Source organism: Thalassophryne amazonica, chromosome 23 (assembly GCF_902500255.1).
Source record: "Thalassophryne amazonica chromosome 23, fThaAma1.1, whole genome shotgun sequence".
NCBI classification, from domain to species: Eukaryota; Metazoa; Chordata; class Actinopteri; order Batrachoidiformes; family Batrachoididae; genus Thalassophryne; species Thalassophryne amazonica.
In genome coordinates this window covers 28,942,097-28,957,913 of record NC_047125.1, presented here as the reverse complement: position 1 = coordinate 28,957,913, position 15,817 = coordinate 28,942,097, and the positions used below count along the sequence as shown (strand labels likewise).

Here is a 15,817-nt window from a genome sequence, read left to right as displayed (position 1 = left end):
CAGCTGCCACCAAGCCTTAGTAATTTTGATCTCCATGTGTCAAGTGTGATGACAGCTAAGTGGGACAGAGGTTAGGATTAGACTTGGGATTGATTCCCAGTCAAATTTGGACAAGACAATTCGTCTCCATGGTCTCAGTCCACTCAGCTGTGAAGGGAAACCAGTCTTCGCTGAGGGAGAAACCTGCATTACACTTCCACACTGGCGGAGTTGTGGACTCTCATCTGTTTCAGACAACCAAATCCAGGGATAAGCACCAGCAGCAATGGGCCTCAGGACCTACATGGGACTTGCTTAATTATACACACAAGGGAACGATAGTGGAATTTAAGCAGACAAACATACATTCCTTTCAAACAGGATCTAAACTGCTGTCCTTCAGACCTGCCAAAGGGGTTGAACTACACAGCCATAAAGTCAAAAAATGTAACACAGGAAGAGAGGACGCGGTGTACTGTTCCACTCACCTTCAGACTGAAACAGTCTGTTTTACACAATAAACAGCTGTGTGGAAATCGTTTGGGTGCGGCCGTAGAATCATCACTCGACACTGATGCTCTAAAGAACAACTTGACTTTAGGCTGTGGCACATCGACGGTAGGTGGCACTGTCACAGTGTCCCGAACACTTGGACTGGGTTGTTGTGCAGCCCGGGGAACTGCTGGAGTGGCAGCACGTAACCAGGGATGTTGAGCGACACCTGTAGTATTTGCGACGGGAGCAACACGAGAAGCAGATGACACAGGTTCCCTGTCAAATAAAGTAAGATATCGTCGTGTCTGTCCCATCTGGGTCATCTCCGGCTTCTGAGTCTGCTGGACTTTCATCTGTTGACCAGCCGTTGGCCCTGTTGCTTGAGTCTGACCCTGATGTTTAATGTCTTTGCCACAATTACTGTCAGACATCATGGAGCCATATTGACTCAACTGACCACCAGGAGACACAAAGTTGGACTGTTTGAATGTTTCAGCTGAGTGAACTCTGCCTTCTGCCTCTTTCTTGGGTTGAGTGATGGAGCCTGGGATAATTTGGGAAGTTTGGATTGCTTGGGCACCAAAACGATTGAGTGGCTCATGACTTGGTGGAGGCAGAGAGGGCAACTTAGAACTGGAAGAAATGTTGGGAATAGTCACAGTACTAGTTTGACTTGTTCGGTAAGATTTGACAGCTTCCACATTTTCTACCACGAGTTGGTTCATGTTGTTACGAACAGTCGTGTCCATCATCACCATACTAGTACCACTGTGAAATCTAGTGTAAGTGGTCTTTAGAGTCTCATCCACAAGATCTTCAGCATATTTCTTAGAATGTCCATAATCTATCACTGTGGTTGGCTGATAAATTTTAGATTCTTTAGATATTGCTGAATCAACTGCACGAGTAGTCCTCTTGGCCTTCTCAGCACGGATCTGACGCAAGAGAAAAGGAATGTTGTCAGGAGTTATCTGATCTTCAGGATATGCAATAAGGTAATCCAAGTCTTCTTTTGCAATTCCAAACTTTAAAAGGATTTTAGAAGCAAATTCAGGACTATATCTAGACTGACTGATCTTGGGAGGAGTTGGCTGCTCATTTGCGAAGAAATGATCTTGTTGCCTTGGATGTGAAATGTGGCTTTCTTGTTCACTGTACAATTTCCTTCTGTCAGTATCAACAGCATATTTCAATGAATCTGATGATGAATCCTGTGTAAATGTTGGATCAGCAGTAGCCCGTTTGACGTCCTCCAACCAATCCAAGGAGCTACTGCTACTTTTTGTATCTTGGTATCTATCCAAATGTCTGTCATATGTACAGTCTGAAGTCACTGGGTAAATCTTCTCCACGTCAGGAGAAAGAAATGCATCCCTGTGAGTCCTGGTTAAAGGAACATCCTGGCCCCTTGGCTGCACATTCATCTCCTCTCTATGTCTGTTCACACACAGGTCTATGTCTCCCTCTGTAACCTGGTGAAATGTAGACCTACTTTGTTCAGGTCTGTAGGATACAGACTGAGATGGGAATGATGGGTGCATTCCCTGGGAGTCTGAAGTCCTTACAGAACCTCTAGAAAAGTCAAGGCGAGAACTAGATTCAGTGAGATAAGGTGGTCTTTGAGGGTCCTCATCCACCTCTAGCCTTGAAAATCTGTACTGCTCCTGGGTGGACCTTTGGTTCCCAAAGGCATTGGTGTTGTACAGATGATGGGACATGGTGTTTGCAAGATTGATGGTTGAAGAGGAGGACCTTGTGTGTCTGTTGGGAACAGATGTGTTTAAACTAACGACAAAGACAGTTTGTCAGTTGACAGCCTTAACAGCACTGCTGCTGTGAATCATTGCTGGCCATGGAAGCGGTCAGCCTGCCGGTTGATCAGGAGCGAGTGTCTTGGGAGGCTCTGATTTGGAACCTTGGTCAAGAGTACGTATTGAATAGTCCAACTCCAACACAAACCTGAAAAATAAAAAACAAACAAACAAAGGGGTTGGGGACTTTTGGACCAATTACAGAATGGGACTGAAGCTCAACATTTTGGAAAGGCAAATGGCTTCTGTAGGGTCTCGTCTTGAATCGTCCACCTGGGATATTCCTGTCAGAGGGACACATTTATTCCTCACCCAAAATAACAAGAACAGGAAGAAAATGCAAAAGAGCCACACTGAGACGAGCAGAATTTGTGTGGTAAACAAGTGTGTAAAACATAAATCCACATGCATCCATTTGACAAAGATGTTGGGATTTTTATTTTATCTAATAATGTTGTATTCTTTGTTCTTATTAGTATAACCTGCAGTGATCTACTACATGACCAGGCTTGAAGTTGCTGTTGCGAGCCAAAGGGCAAAAGAGGTTGTATGAAACTGATGACCTTTGGGTGTGGTTGAAACTGACAAGAACTGCATCCAGATGCCTGCAATTTAAAGAACTTATGTTTGGACACAAGGTGCCCACCCTACGGTATATAAATATGATAATGTGACACTCTGTACATTAACTTACTTTTGGTTTGTGTACCACATTGTAACTTGTTTTGCAAGCAAAATTCAACAAAGAATTTGATGCTATGGCACATCCTACCTGAGTCTCTTGTATTTAAGTTTAAATGAGTTCATTCAAATAATTTCTCCAACAATAGGAAATTTCTGTGTCCTGACCACAATCCCTGATGCACAGCAGAAAAGACAAAAGTAAGTGCTTTCCTCCATGTTCTGCTGCACATCATTTGTATTTAGCATGCATGAGCTCCAGTGGTGGGCACACTTCCGATAATCCGATAACAGATAATTATCGAAGATGTTTTCATTATCGGATTATCTTTTTAGATAAATTTAAAACCATCATCGGACTAATTATCTTCCGATGAATTGCCATCCGATAACTTTTATACCGATAACGTAGTAAACCAAGCTGAGCAGTGAAAAACATTTTTAAAACTTTAAAGCAGTTGAGTCCTACCTGTTAAAAGTTTCCTAATAGATATATTGTTCTACCCTCCGCAAACAGAAGAGACCTGTTTTCAGAAGAAACCACTCTATCCTCTGTAAGCAAAGGAGAACTAGTGACTAAAAAAAAAAAAATAATAATAATTTCCTTTAACACCATACTGATATAATCGCAATATCACCTAAGTCATCCAGAGGCATACATTTTTAACTTATGGTTAAAATTTTAACCTACTCATTTTGGACAAGTTATTTAAAATTACTGTCATATCTGAAGTTTTATAAAGTGAAAACATCAGATATATGTTTTCGTTTTAAAGTAATGTGCTAATTTTTAAGGTTGTGTGAGCACATGCTGTGCCAGGCAGCAATGCATTATGGGTAGCATAGGGTAATCTCAGACGTTCACGACAGGACAAATGCATTTCAGACACTCTGTTCAGGCTCCACGGACAACAGCATTAAACTCTAGTGCCTAAAACTCTCGTGAATATATTCTCTCGGTTTATAGACGTTAGTGTATTTGCGGTTGTTAAATTCCACGCATCTTAAATGTAGCAGACACGGATTATCTGGAATTTTGTTTGGCAAGTTTTCAAGGCCGCTACTGCCATCTACTGGCCAGTAGTGTACATGGCAGTATTCGCCCCAAGTACTAAGCGTCTGGCTACCAGTAGATGGCAGTGTTCTATTTATTTTAACCCGGTTATATCAGATGGTGGTCAAATCAACTTTTTGGCTTTGCAAATGGCTTCTTTTTTTTTTAACAAATTAAGTTTAAAAACAAAAAAACATTACAAGACAGCTCTGCGGTTGGATGCTTGTAGCTTTTAGCAGCAGGTGGTGGTCGTGAGATGTTAAAGCTTGTTACTCCACTACACGATGCAGGATGCGCGATTGACCTGAAACTCGGTCCAAAAAATTCTCGCACGAATGAAAAATCATCTGAAAAATGGCCAAAACACGCACAGTGTAAAGCCAACATTTATGTGTCAAGATAAGTCTTTTCAAAACTGACCAATTGTTAACCTTGTCCTTTGTTTTATCTATGTTTTTATTATTTATTATTGCATTTTAACCTGTGAAGTGCTTTGTGACTTATGTCTGTGAAAGGCACTATATAAATAAATTTACTTACTTACTAATATTGAGTGCACATTTTACAACATCATTAACATGCACACATCATCAAACGTGCGCACGGCATTAATAAAACATGCGCACACTCTCCACATGGACTTCCAGGACTCCGTAAAAATGCCTGTTTTTACAAATAAAAATGGAATATTTTATAAAAGCACATTTATCTTTAAACCAACACACAACACACGTCACATTAACGTGTTGGTTTGCATAATGAATGACTGAACCAATCAGTGTTTAGCAGAGGCACTTTTACCCAGAATGCTTTGCAGTCTGTTTGTTACAAAACCTCAGAATTAGTGCATTATTCAACATTAAAAGATATATGTTATATTTTAACTTTGTACAAATGACAGAATTGACATTAATGGAGTTATTCTAATCAGTATTTTCACAAAACCATAAGTTAGTATGACTTTATTTTTCAAGACCTCCGCCTGACCGGAGCATTATGATTAGCAGAGAGCTGATCTTGTGGGTGCTCTCAGGATTCGTCTGTGCTGCTTCCTACAGGGGGCAGCATGGTCAAACATAGAAATACTGGCTCATTGGTCTTTTGTTGCTTTTGATGCTTTCAAAAGCGATCGTGTTAAAAATCAATTTCAGCTTCTTTGTAATTGCAAATGTACCAGAGACAACACCAGAATTTATCAGTTATCGCTTATCTGTAACTTCTGATACATTTTTGGGTGGTTTATCGGTTTATCTTTATCAAAGATAACTTTTTAGTTATCTTATCTGTTATCGAAGTTAATTTTTTGGTTATCTGTGCCCACCACTGATGAGCTCCAAATATGTGCACGCCTGCCCATCAAAGTTTGCAATAGACCCACAAGAAAACAAGAAATTTCAATTTCTGCCTAAAACTATTATCCCTCCCACCAAGATCACAAACTTTTTGTCACCCTTCCCTCTGGCAGGAGGCAGAGGTCCATTAGGACCAAAACCTCAAGACACAAAAACAGCTTGCAGCTAGCAGGGCTGCTATGATTTAAATCAGTTGAATTAATAACTAATGTCCTTTTTTGCATACTAAAGTGGCAGTTGAGTGTAGAAATTGTCTTCTATCTGCACGTTTATTGCAAACATTGCTGCAACTCCCTTGTTATATGGGGTAGTGTCATATATAACAAAAAGTGTATTTTATCAATAACAATAATAATTTTAAAAAACACCTCAAATTATTTACAAGTATTTTTCCCAAACTAAATGCTGTAGTATAACCACCTAAAATAAATCTATAAAGTTACAAAGCATTTATGGGTGATTCTTTAACTACGGGCACTACTGGCCTTGTAAATGTAATTTCCACCACACCATTGCCTTACAATATAAAGCGCCTTGGGGCAACTGTTTGCTGTGATTTGGCGCTATATACATGTGCTCTGATGTCACTGTTTATCTCCATAGAAACTACCCAAACAATCTTTCATACAAACTGTTTAAAGGGCCATTACAGTGTTGTGGTGGAAATTACGGCAATAGTGTGGGACAACTACATTTTGTTTAAAAAAATCAAAATAGTTGTATGACATTGAATACCCCAATTATGTTTTGATTATTTTACTGATATTTTATTCAGAGATATTTTAAAACATTAGAAAAAACGTTTTTTTTTTTAACCATTCATTTTTATCATGGAAGATCAAAAGTCTGGGTGTGGGACAAGCACAAAACAGCAATATTTGCATATAATGATGCTGAAAAAGTCATCATAGACTACTAGAACAAATTTCTTAAAACACTTTCATTGTAAAGATAACTATAAAAGTGTGAAATTTCCCTTTTTCTGTTTTTCATACAATATGATCAAAGGACATAAGTGCCCGTAGTCTAAGAATCACCCTTATATCTTGTGATAAATTTCTACAAAAGCCACATTGTTTGTTGGCAGCTATTCTCAAGGTTTGCACCACGTCACTTCGGCAAAGTGGCCAATCTAAAGGCGAGAATTCGAACTTTCGTGACTGGCCGCTTGGTGAAAACACGCTCGGTCTGTATGCTGTTCTGTTGAAATCAGCTGGTTTGGTTTTGTCTCTAATGTGCTTCTAACAGCCATCTGAATGCTATCATTGCCTGGAACAATGAGATTTATACACCAAGCTGACCTAAAATGAACCATTGTACACTAAACTGACTTTACTGATGAGTCAGACCACTCTGAAAAGTGACCAAATTACATGAATTTGTACTGAGTTCAGAGATGTGTTCACCGACAAAACGCGTCCCAGAGGTTAAATGCCTGGATGACTGACCTTGAGAATACTAAAATACAAAATGGACATAATATAGGGAAATGGTGACTGATAATTACAAAATGGGGTAACATTTAACATAATGTGGATTGATGAATGAAATGGGGGTAAATAATGATGTGATAGGACAAAATCCCAACAGACATAATCCCAACTCATTATTAAAGTGGACAAAATCTCAGTCTGATGAATAAACATAAAATATAATGGGGTTAGTATTAATGTAGTTACTGTAGTGTCTACTAGGTTCTAGTAGACGCCTCTAAACAACTATGGTGTCATCTCAATAGTGCTCAGGTTTTGGCACCTGATAATCTGATCACTACTTTGAAAAAATATGAAAACTCTTAACAAATGAGATGGGACTTTGCAATGAGACTGGGATTTTGTCCATTTTTGTAATAAGGAGTTGGGATTCTGTCCGTTGGGAGGGCGAATAGACATTTTGACACGGCTTGTCGTCCCCGGACACCTGGCGAATAGACTAGGCCTTTAGATTTTGTCATGGAACGAAATAATGATGAAATGGGAACAACAAACGTTAAGTTATTGGCTTCTGGGATGGATTGCGGCATCAATTTTACGTTATGCATATTTTATTATGCGAATAATGGATGACAAATGTACCGTAATTTTAAGCCCCATTTCGTATTTTAGTAGGGCTCGTTCGTTGGTAGTCTTTAGCTAGCATTAGCATGTACAAAAAAAAATCGACTACAGGTGCAGTGTAACGGAATAGATCTTTGGGAAGGTCTCAAACAAAAACAATTTACTGCTAGTGGAGCATATTTACATCTCAAAACAATTTGGCTGTATTATTTTTTTCTCCTTTTTACCGTGTACAAATGCTAGCAATAGCACTACCAGTTAGCCATCCGTCTTGTTGAACGTGGCATTCATAAAACATGAACCCGAAGCACGAATGATCAAAATAAAAGGTTAATAGGTGCTCTGGTTTGGAAAAAACGACTTTGTTGCCGCCTACCTTTTGCTATTTCGGTGAAAACGTCGACTGAAACTTATTTTGACTGTGTCAAGTTAGCGGAACTTGAATGTCATCGATTTCACCCTTCAGAATAAAATTCACTGATCAGAAACGACGGTACTTCCAGATTAAAGGAAATGCTATTTTATGTCCTTGGGTGAAGATTTATTTTGTTTGTGCAGTGTATATACTTTGGTATGTACATTGAATTGCACTAAAATGAAATCGATATCTGTCTGCATTTTGTATCAAACCTGCAGATTTGTCTGTGGGGCCTAGGGCTGGACTTTTTGGTCCAGACTGGCCCACCACACACAAGCCATTATATGAATGTTTATCCACATCATGCTGGTGCAGACACCTGCTGTCACCGCCACCAATCTCCTCTTCCTGCTGTACCACCTCCATGTCAGGAGCCTCACTGTCACTTTCTGACTCCGACACCACCGGTTGCTGCTAAGAGGGACCTGCAGGCGCCCCTTCCAGGCCAGCCCCCACAGCAGGCACTTCTAAAATTTTTCTGCTCTTAGCAGTATCAACAAGAGCTTCTTTTTCCTTTTTCCCATGGTTTTTCTGCATCACCTTTCCATTTCTTCTCCATTTTGTGAGACGCTTTGTTCTTCACGTTCTGCTGTGCCATTTTTCTCTCTCATCGTGATTGCTCATCATTAAAGGTGATTGGATTAAGGGTAGGAGGGTTTAGAACATGCGCAGGTGGGACTCCTGGACCTCTGCTGTAGCCTATCACAGGGCCACAATTGGGTCACGTATTCTTTTGACAGAAAAGCCGTGGGCCTATGCTGTGTCTGCAGGCTGCAGCTGAGCTCTGTGGTCCAGTGCACGTCTCTCTCTCTGGGCCAAGAGAGTTACTATGGCAAGGCACAGCAAAAAAAAAAAAAAAAAACCTGGGCAGCCACTGACCCATTATTGTTCAGCCCACCAGGAAAAATCTCAGTACTTTCAATGGCCACTTTCAAGTCTCTGGGTCCTTGACCTTTGCGAATGAGAGACACTCAGGAAGAGCTCATGAACTCACAAGGTCTCCAGTCAGAGATGTTTGATGATGCTCATATGGTTGGTGGAGAACAAAGGTCAAAGTGTTTTGGGTCCTGGTGCTACCTGTCTTATTTTATGGGTCTGAGACGCTAACCCGTGACCACAGGCAACCGATGGTGGAAATTAAACTCAAAAGCTCATTATTATCATTAATGATCATGAAAACATTACACAACAGAAACTGCAGGGTTTTAAAATTTTATTTCTGCAAGAACAAAACATCAAAAATATCGCAGTCATTGTACAGTGCAAATAATTTACAGTCATTGTTTTTTAATCAATTTTTTTTTTTAAACTTTTATAACAACACAGAACTCATACTCCAAAAAAGATACGAGTCCAAGCCGATTGTTAATCAGAACTCTAAGGTTTTGGTACAGTCTGTTGAAGGTTCTGGTAATGTTTCTGAAAAGAGAACACAGCCATTAAGTTAAGTGCGTGCTGAGTTGTGCATGCACACGCGTGTTGAGCGTGCGTGTGTGTCGGTACCTGCAGGTTGTCGTAGTGCATCTGGCTGCTGCAGTGGCTTTGACTGGCCGTGCTCTCATTCATGCAGAAAACAGAGCAGATGTTGCAGAAAAGCCCTAATGTAGGAACGAGGAACTCCTCGCCTGGAGAGGGAACCACAACGTGAAACTGAACATAACAAACGTGTCAAAAAGTGACACGTGTGTGTGTCAGTTTCTTACCAAACAGAGTGCCGGGTTTGAATGGCTCAGCGGAGACGCATGAAGACTGGGAACGAGGTCGCTTTGCGTCAGGTTCAGAACCCTCCTGTTTACACACAGCTACAGGAAGACGAGTGATGGGAGGAAAGGGAAGTAGACTATAAGTTTTATTGCTGCACATTTAAAGTTTTCTTTAGTCCTGACCAATTTCAATTTGCATGGCTAAAGTCATGGAGAAACTGATCAATAAGCAACAAACTCGATTCAGACAACAAATTTATTTTTGTCTTATCTTCAAGCTGGCTTCATGTACCACCGCCACATGAAAATAATTATATCATCACTATCTGCAAAGACTCAAAAGCATTAGATTTTCCCACAGCTCCTGAAACTACTTTGTCAGCTACCTTTCTGATCGCACCTAGCAGGTGAAGACTGAAAACGAGTTTTACACTTCTTGATTAGAGTTTGAACACTGCTGACTGGCATTCTCAGTCTGTTGGATATCTTTTTATATCCCTTACCTTTTCTTTGACAATTATTTTGCTTTCCCTATGACGAAGAAACCCGAAACATCAGTGCAGCACTAGATGAAAGATGCAAGGGTCTGTCAAGAGCCCAGAAACTCACTGGCTTCACACAACCACTATCCATGAGTGAAAAAAAGGTTTTGTGTTATCATTAATGTTCTCTGAAAAATGGCAAAAAAAAAAGAAGAAAAAAATACTGCCAGGGTATGTAAACTCTCAATGGGTCTGTGTCAGACAAGGATGCAGCACTGGTTGAAATAGGAGCTGGTCCATCAGAACCAGGTGGTTTTGTTTCTTCCATGTCTCTCTCATCCTGTCTGCTCACTTTCTTCCTTTTGTTAGATTTTTTAACTGTGACCCCCCCCCCCCCCCCCCCCAATAAAACAAACAAATAAAACATGAATTAGCAATTAAACAACTGCATCATCAGCAAATATTTATGATTTTTAGCCTTTTAATTATGTTACCAGGAGTCAGTCTGGTTCTCTTCTTGGTTCTTCCTTTTGCTCTGATCTTCACTTCCTTCTTCTCCTCTGCCAATGGAGCCTCCTCAGCAAAGTTCACACCCTCATCTAAGTAAGATGACAAAAAAATAAAGTCTGATTAAAAAAAGGTTTTTATAAGTGTTATTTTTAAAGCAGAGCATGAAACTGGTGCTCAAACAAACCATGTGTGTTTGAGAATCTGCAAACGTAATTCTTTTGATATATAAACACAGAAACACCCACCCATGTAGTCATCCTTGTGTTTGAGTTTTCCAGCTTCATTGTCCGCCTCAGATGTTACTTCATTTAAAGTTATGAACATCTTAATTAGGGGGGAAAAAAGGGTGCATGAATGAGAAGCACAGTGAAAATTTCACGGCACCATCTTAAATCCCTTTACTACATCTTCGACCCTCACCTCTGGGTGGGAGGAGCCCACCAAACTGTCCGTCTGGTTTAGTGGACGGGGCTCCAGTGTAGTTTGCAGTGGCCGTTCCTCCTCAGTGACCAAAAGCCGGACTCTTTCGGTTGGTGGGTTAGGGCTAACCCTAACTTTTGACTGTTCTGTCGTCCTCCCCCCATCAGACTCTTCTGTCACGGCAAAGACTTTATGATCGTCTTGTACGGAACTCTCAGTCTGACACACTGACTCCTCCTGTTCTTTATTTTTGGGTGATCCTGAGATTGATTCACTGGTGTTTAATTGCTCTAGGTCATTTTTAAGAATTTCATTCTTTGTTTTGTCAGACTCTTCTGTCATTGCGAGCTCTTTGTGATTGTCATAGTCTTCTATGGATTTGTCAATCTGACACACTGTCTCCACCTCGTCCTCTTTATTTTTGGGTGGTCCTGTGATGGAGTCACTGATCTTTGTTAGCTCACCACAGTTTGGACTCACGTCGTCTTTTCTCTCATCGGTAGGAGTCACATCACTTGCTGTCTGGGGCTCGACAGACTCCAAAAATTGAACATTTTCAGGTGGATCACTGCCATTATTAGATTTTGTCTGGTCAGTTTTACTCACTTTAACATTTTTCTTGGGTATTCCTCTCCTGCGTCGTGGGGCAGGTGGATCATCTTTGACTCCTTCATCCTCCAAACAGTCTGATATTTGAGCAGGACCTTGGTCCTTTATCATCTCAGGTACGTTGACGTCACTATTTGTTTCTGTGACTTGCTGAGTTACTTCATTGCCTTCCTTTGGTGTTGCTTCATTTCTTTCCTGTGAGTCACTGGCAGTGTGTACTGTTGTTGTTGGAGTGTCCTCTTGAACTGTTTTTACGTTCTCAGTTGAAGCATCTGTCTTAGCTGTCGTTTCTGTTCGTCCACGGCCAGATCGAGTTTTGCGAGTTGGAACATTCATGGATTCTACAGTCTGACACGTTCCTTCTTTATTACCGTCTCTTTTATTAGAAGCTTCTGTGAGAGTCAAAGTCAATTTTTCCTCTTTGTTTCTTCTTGCACTTCTCCTTCTTGCAGGACCTTCTACGGTGACAGTATCTGGAACTGGTTCATCTTCATCTGGAGGCGGCACAGTATGCTCACTGACGTTGATAAGCTCTGTGTCAGTTGTTGGAGCTCCACCAGTGGTGTCCTTATTTCGACGTGTTGCATACTTCTTAATTACGCTCTCCTGTTTGGTTGGTGACTTGCCTTCACTTCTGGATGCTGCTCTGGTCGCGGGGATGTTCCTCTTCTCTGGTGCATCCTCACTTCTGAGAGTTGCTCCACCTTTCTTGGTACTTTTTCTCTTTTGCCCATCTTCATTTGGAACTTCTTGATGGTAACTTATGTCTTTTGTTGTATCCTCACACTCTGTTTCTTTAGATGTAACTTGATCTTCTTTAACCAGGTTACCATCTTTTTGTCCAATAATTATTTTTTCTTCAGTTCTTCTTTTCTTCAATTCTTCTGTTGTATCCTCAGACTTGTTTGTTTCTCCAGATGTAACTTTGTCATCTTTAACCAGGTTACTGTCTTTTTGAGTGATAATTATTTGGTCTTCAGTAACCGGATCTTGTGATGACTGTTCTTCTGTTGTATCCTCAGACTTGTTTGTTTCTCCAGATGTAACTTGATCATCTTTAACCAGGTTACTGTCTTTCTGACTGATAGTTATTTGGTCTTCAGTAACCGGATCTTGTGACAACTGTTCTTCTGTTGTATCCTCAGACTTGTTTGTTTCTTCAGATGTAACTTTGTTGTCTTTAACAGGGTTACTGTGTTTCTGACTGATAGTTATTTGGTCTTCAGTAACAGGATCTTGTGAGGACTGTTCTTCTGTTGTATCCTCAGACTTGTTTGTTTCTTCAGTTGTGGAATTAATGTCAGATTTATCAACTTCTTTTTTCTCAGAAAGTGCCTTTCCTGTGATTTCATCGTCTTTAACCAAGTCACCACCTTTCTTGATGATACTTACTTGGTCTTTAGTTACGAGATCTGGCACGTGTGAAGAAGGTCTAAGCTCCGTTTTATCGTCACCTTTCAGGTCACTTTTGGCTTTTTCAGTGACGCTGTCTGAGATCTGATGGGATTCCTCATGTGACATTGTGCTGTTTTGAGGTCCTGTTTGTTGCACGTTGTCACCCATCTGTTCACCTGTTGGGTCATCAAGTGAACAGGAGACTTTGACATTTTCAGCTTCATCTCCTGTTGGCTTTTCATCAGAATTTTTTGCGTCCACTGTGGTTTTCTCCACATCTTCACGTTGTTGCGATTCATAGTTCTCATCTTCCTGAATGGTTGGTAAGTTGTGAAGTTGGATTCTGACTCCACTGTACCTTTCAAAGTGCCGTTTTAAGCCCTTCATACTGCAGGGAAACAGGAATTGTTCGGTCAGGGGCAGTGAAGGCAGGTTAATCTTACAAAATTGAAACCTATAGCACAAACTGGCTTTCCATTTGAAAAGTCCAACAATATCTTGATGGATTTTGAAACTACTTTCCCAAAGATGTTCAGTAATAGTTGAAAATGCTCAGACTGATTAGTTTTTCAACTATTATCTCCGATATTTCATAAAACAGAATAAGTCCTTTCGGCTCCTCCCTTTCTGCTCATGGTTGCTAAACTAGATCTGATACGATCTGCACATTAATTTGACACATATTTTAAGCAGGATGCCCTTGCTGATGGAACTCCACATTTCAGAGAATGGACATGAGCGATCGTAAACTGAGTATGTTTTGGAAGCAGGTACACTGAGCAGTTGGCCAAAGCGTTGCCCAGGATGTTTACATAAGTCATTTATGTATTTTAGCAAAGCTCTGTACAGAGAAGGGAGTCTGGTCCAAGACAACGTGACTAAACATTGTGACCGTTCTGGATACAAGACCTAATCCAGAAATTTCCCACCCTACTCTTCTTAATATTGCATATTTTAGAGACTTTTAAAAAGCTAATAACTAGGCATTTAATTAATCGGGTGTGCATATTTTAGGAAATAGTGACAAGAGTACTTTTTGGTGTGTGTGTTTTGATTACATGACACAAAAAAAAGTCTTGTGTTTGTATTAATATTATGTTCTACATGTTTTCTTCATCTTCAAACACAGAACAAAATACTCACGTTACAAAAGAGCCAACCTTACTCCTGTGTAGAGAGAAAGTGAATTAGTCTTTATACACGATTCAAATCAATAAATTAAGTGTTTATACACACATTGAGAAAATAATTATACACATAACCTCCTACTTCTTAAATTTGAAGGGTCAAACACGCACCAGTGTGAGGTCATGGGAGGTGGAGGTTCATGTGATCTGGTTCGAATCAACACCTGAGACACGCTGCGGGAATCAGCCATCTCAATGCAGATCTGCAGTAGAACGATAGCCACGATCACAGAGAGCGGACGAGAACGTTTGGGGAGATGGGCGAGAGACCCAGAATGAGAGAAAATTCACAATGATTTATGGGTATTAGTGTCAAGTAATTTTCGGTACCCTGTTGGCCAACGGTATAAAGCTGGCGACTGGTGCAATGGATCCCACAACTTTCATGACATATATGACTGTGTCTAGTGTCATCTCTGAGATCTCCACACACAACAAACGCTCCTCCAGGGTATCTGGGTTTGACAATGGCTGCAAAGTCAGAGAAGTATAGTAGATATTGACAACTGAACATCCAAAAAAAAATAAAACAATCAGTCTAAATTTAAGGTCAATTTAAATATGTAGCTGACTTACAAGGCTGGACAATTTCATCATAGACTGATACATCATTTCCTGTAAAAACAAACAACAACAAAAAAACATAAAATCTGTCAAATTATTATTATTTTACTTCAACCATTCAGCAAACATATATAAATGGCATCAATATGGTCCATCTGAATGTTTATGAGGAATGCAGTGTAAAGACATTTGTAGTAATCTCTGTCATTAGCAACATGGAAGAAGCCGTGTGCACACCACAGCCGGTGCCGGTTCTTAATATAAAGCTTTGTGCTGCGTATCTATTACGCAGGAATGGCTGCATAAGTTGCAAGCAAGGGGGGAGCTTGACCTGCCTCTTCTTCTTCTGTGGTTTTGAAGCTTCGCTGCCAGCAAAGTTCAGCAGACTCCAGCGGGATGAATAAAATCTAGCAATGCAGGTATGTACTGATTAAAAAAACCTAAAAGGATTTTTCGCCAGACAGGCGTAGGGTAGCACGCTGCATTACGCACAGCTCTACGTTAGCCCGGTGTGAAAGGGGCTTAAGGCTTCTTAAATCTAAGCAAGACAGACAACTAAAACTGGATGCTATTTGACACAATGTGAACAGAAAAAATTGTCAAATTAAAACAGTGTTGGAAATATGACAAGAAAAGCCAATTGGATTTTTTTTTTTTTTAAATCAGCTCTATAATTTGGGATTTTTCTGTATTGCTGTAGTGTAATTTTTATTTACAACTGGTGTTTATTCTTTTATTATTGTTGTTGTCTTGGGAACATGACAAATATTTACTACTACTACTATAAATAACAAATGGATGATTTCTCCATTTATAAGTTGCACTGGTGTTTAAGTCATAGGAGCTCCAAAACAGGTAAAAAAAAGTCACTTGTACTCAGGAAAATACAGTAAATTGAAGTGATAGTTGAGCTGTATTCACATATTGGAAAGCTGCTCTGTGCACGCTATTCTGGTCCATGTAAATGTTTACTCATGCAGAACTGATAACAAAGCTGTGCTAAAATTGTTTCCGTAGCTACAAAGTTCAACATCTGCGTTCGTGGGTCTCTCTCATCTGACTGCAACATCTGAAGTCCAACATTTCGCCATGAAATTAAT

The 15,817-nt window shown here is 40.2% G+C and overlaps 2 protein-coding genes across 3 annotated transcripts in view; both read right to left on the bottom strand.

Annotated features, from left to right (window-relative positions):
* Positions 1–7,901, bottom strand: part of LOC117505439 — a 68,540-nt gene extending 60,639 nt beyond the window's left edge. Inside the window, 2 exon segments of the mRNA XM_034165082.1 lie at positions 468–2,433; positions 7,806–7,901. Of these exon segments, the coding sequence (XP_034020973.1) occupies positions 468–2,192 (1,725 nt within the window). The 5' untranslated portion in view covers positions 2,193–2,433; positions 7,806–7,901.
* A 1,142-nt stretch (positions 7,902–9,043) lies between these two features.
* The window catches only part of LOC117505248 (zinc finger protein 638-like), a 31,008-nt gene continuing 24,234 nt past the window's right edge, over positions 9,044–15,817 (bottom strand). For both annotated transcript variants that reach the window (XM_034164848.1, XM_034164849.1), the window contains exons 25-34: positions 14,730–14,768; positions 14,484–14,624; positions 14,265–14,356; positions 14,110–14,133; positions 10,963–13,354; positions 10,788–10,866; positions 10,527–10,631; positions 9,551–9,649; positions 9,351–9,472; positions 9,044–9,266 (exon numbers count right to left, since the gene is read on the bottom strand). In XM_034164848.1, coding sequence (XP_034020739.1) covers positions 9,225–9,266; positions 9,351–9,472; positions 9,551–9,649; positions 10,527–10,631; positions 10,788–10,866; positions 10,963–13,354; positions 14,110–14,133; positions 14,265–14,356; positions 14,484–14,624; positions 14,730–14,768 — 3,135 coding nt within the window. In that variant the 3' untranslated portion in view covers positions 9,044–9,224. The remainder of the gene's footprint in view (positions 9,267–9,350; positions 9,473–9,550; positions 9,650–10,526; positions 10,632–10,787; positions 10,867–10,962; positions 13,355–14,109; positions 14,134–14,264; positions 14,357–14,483; positions 14,625–14,729; positions 14,769–15,817) is intronic.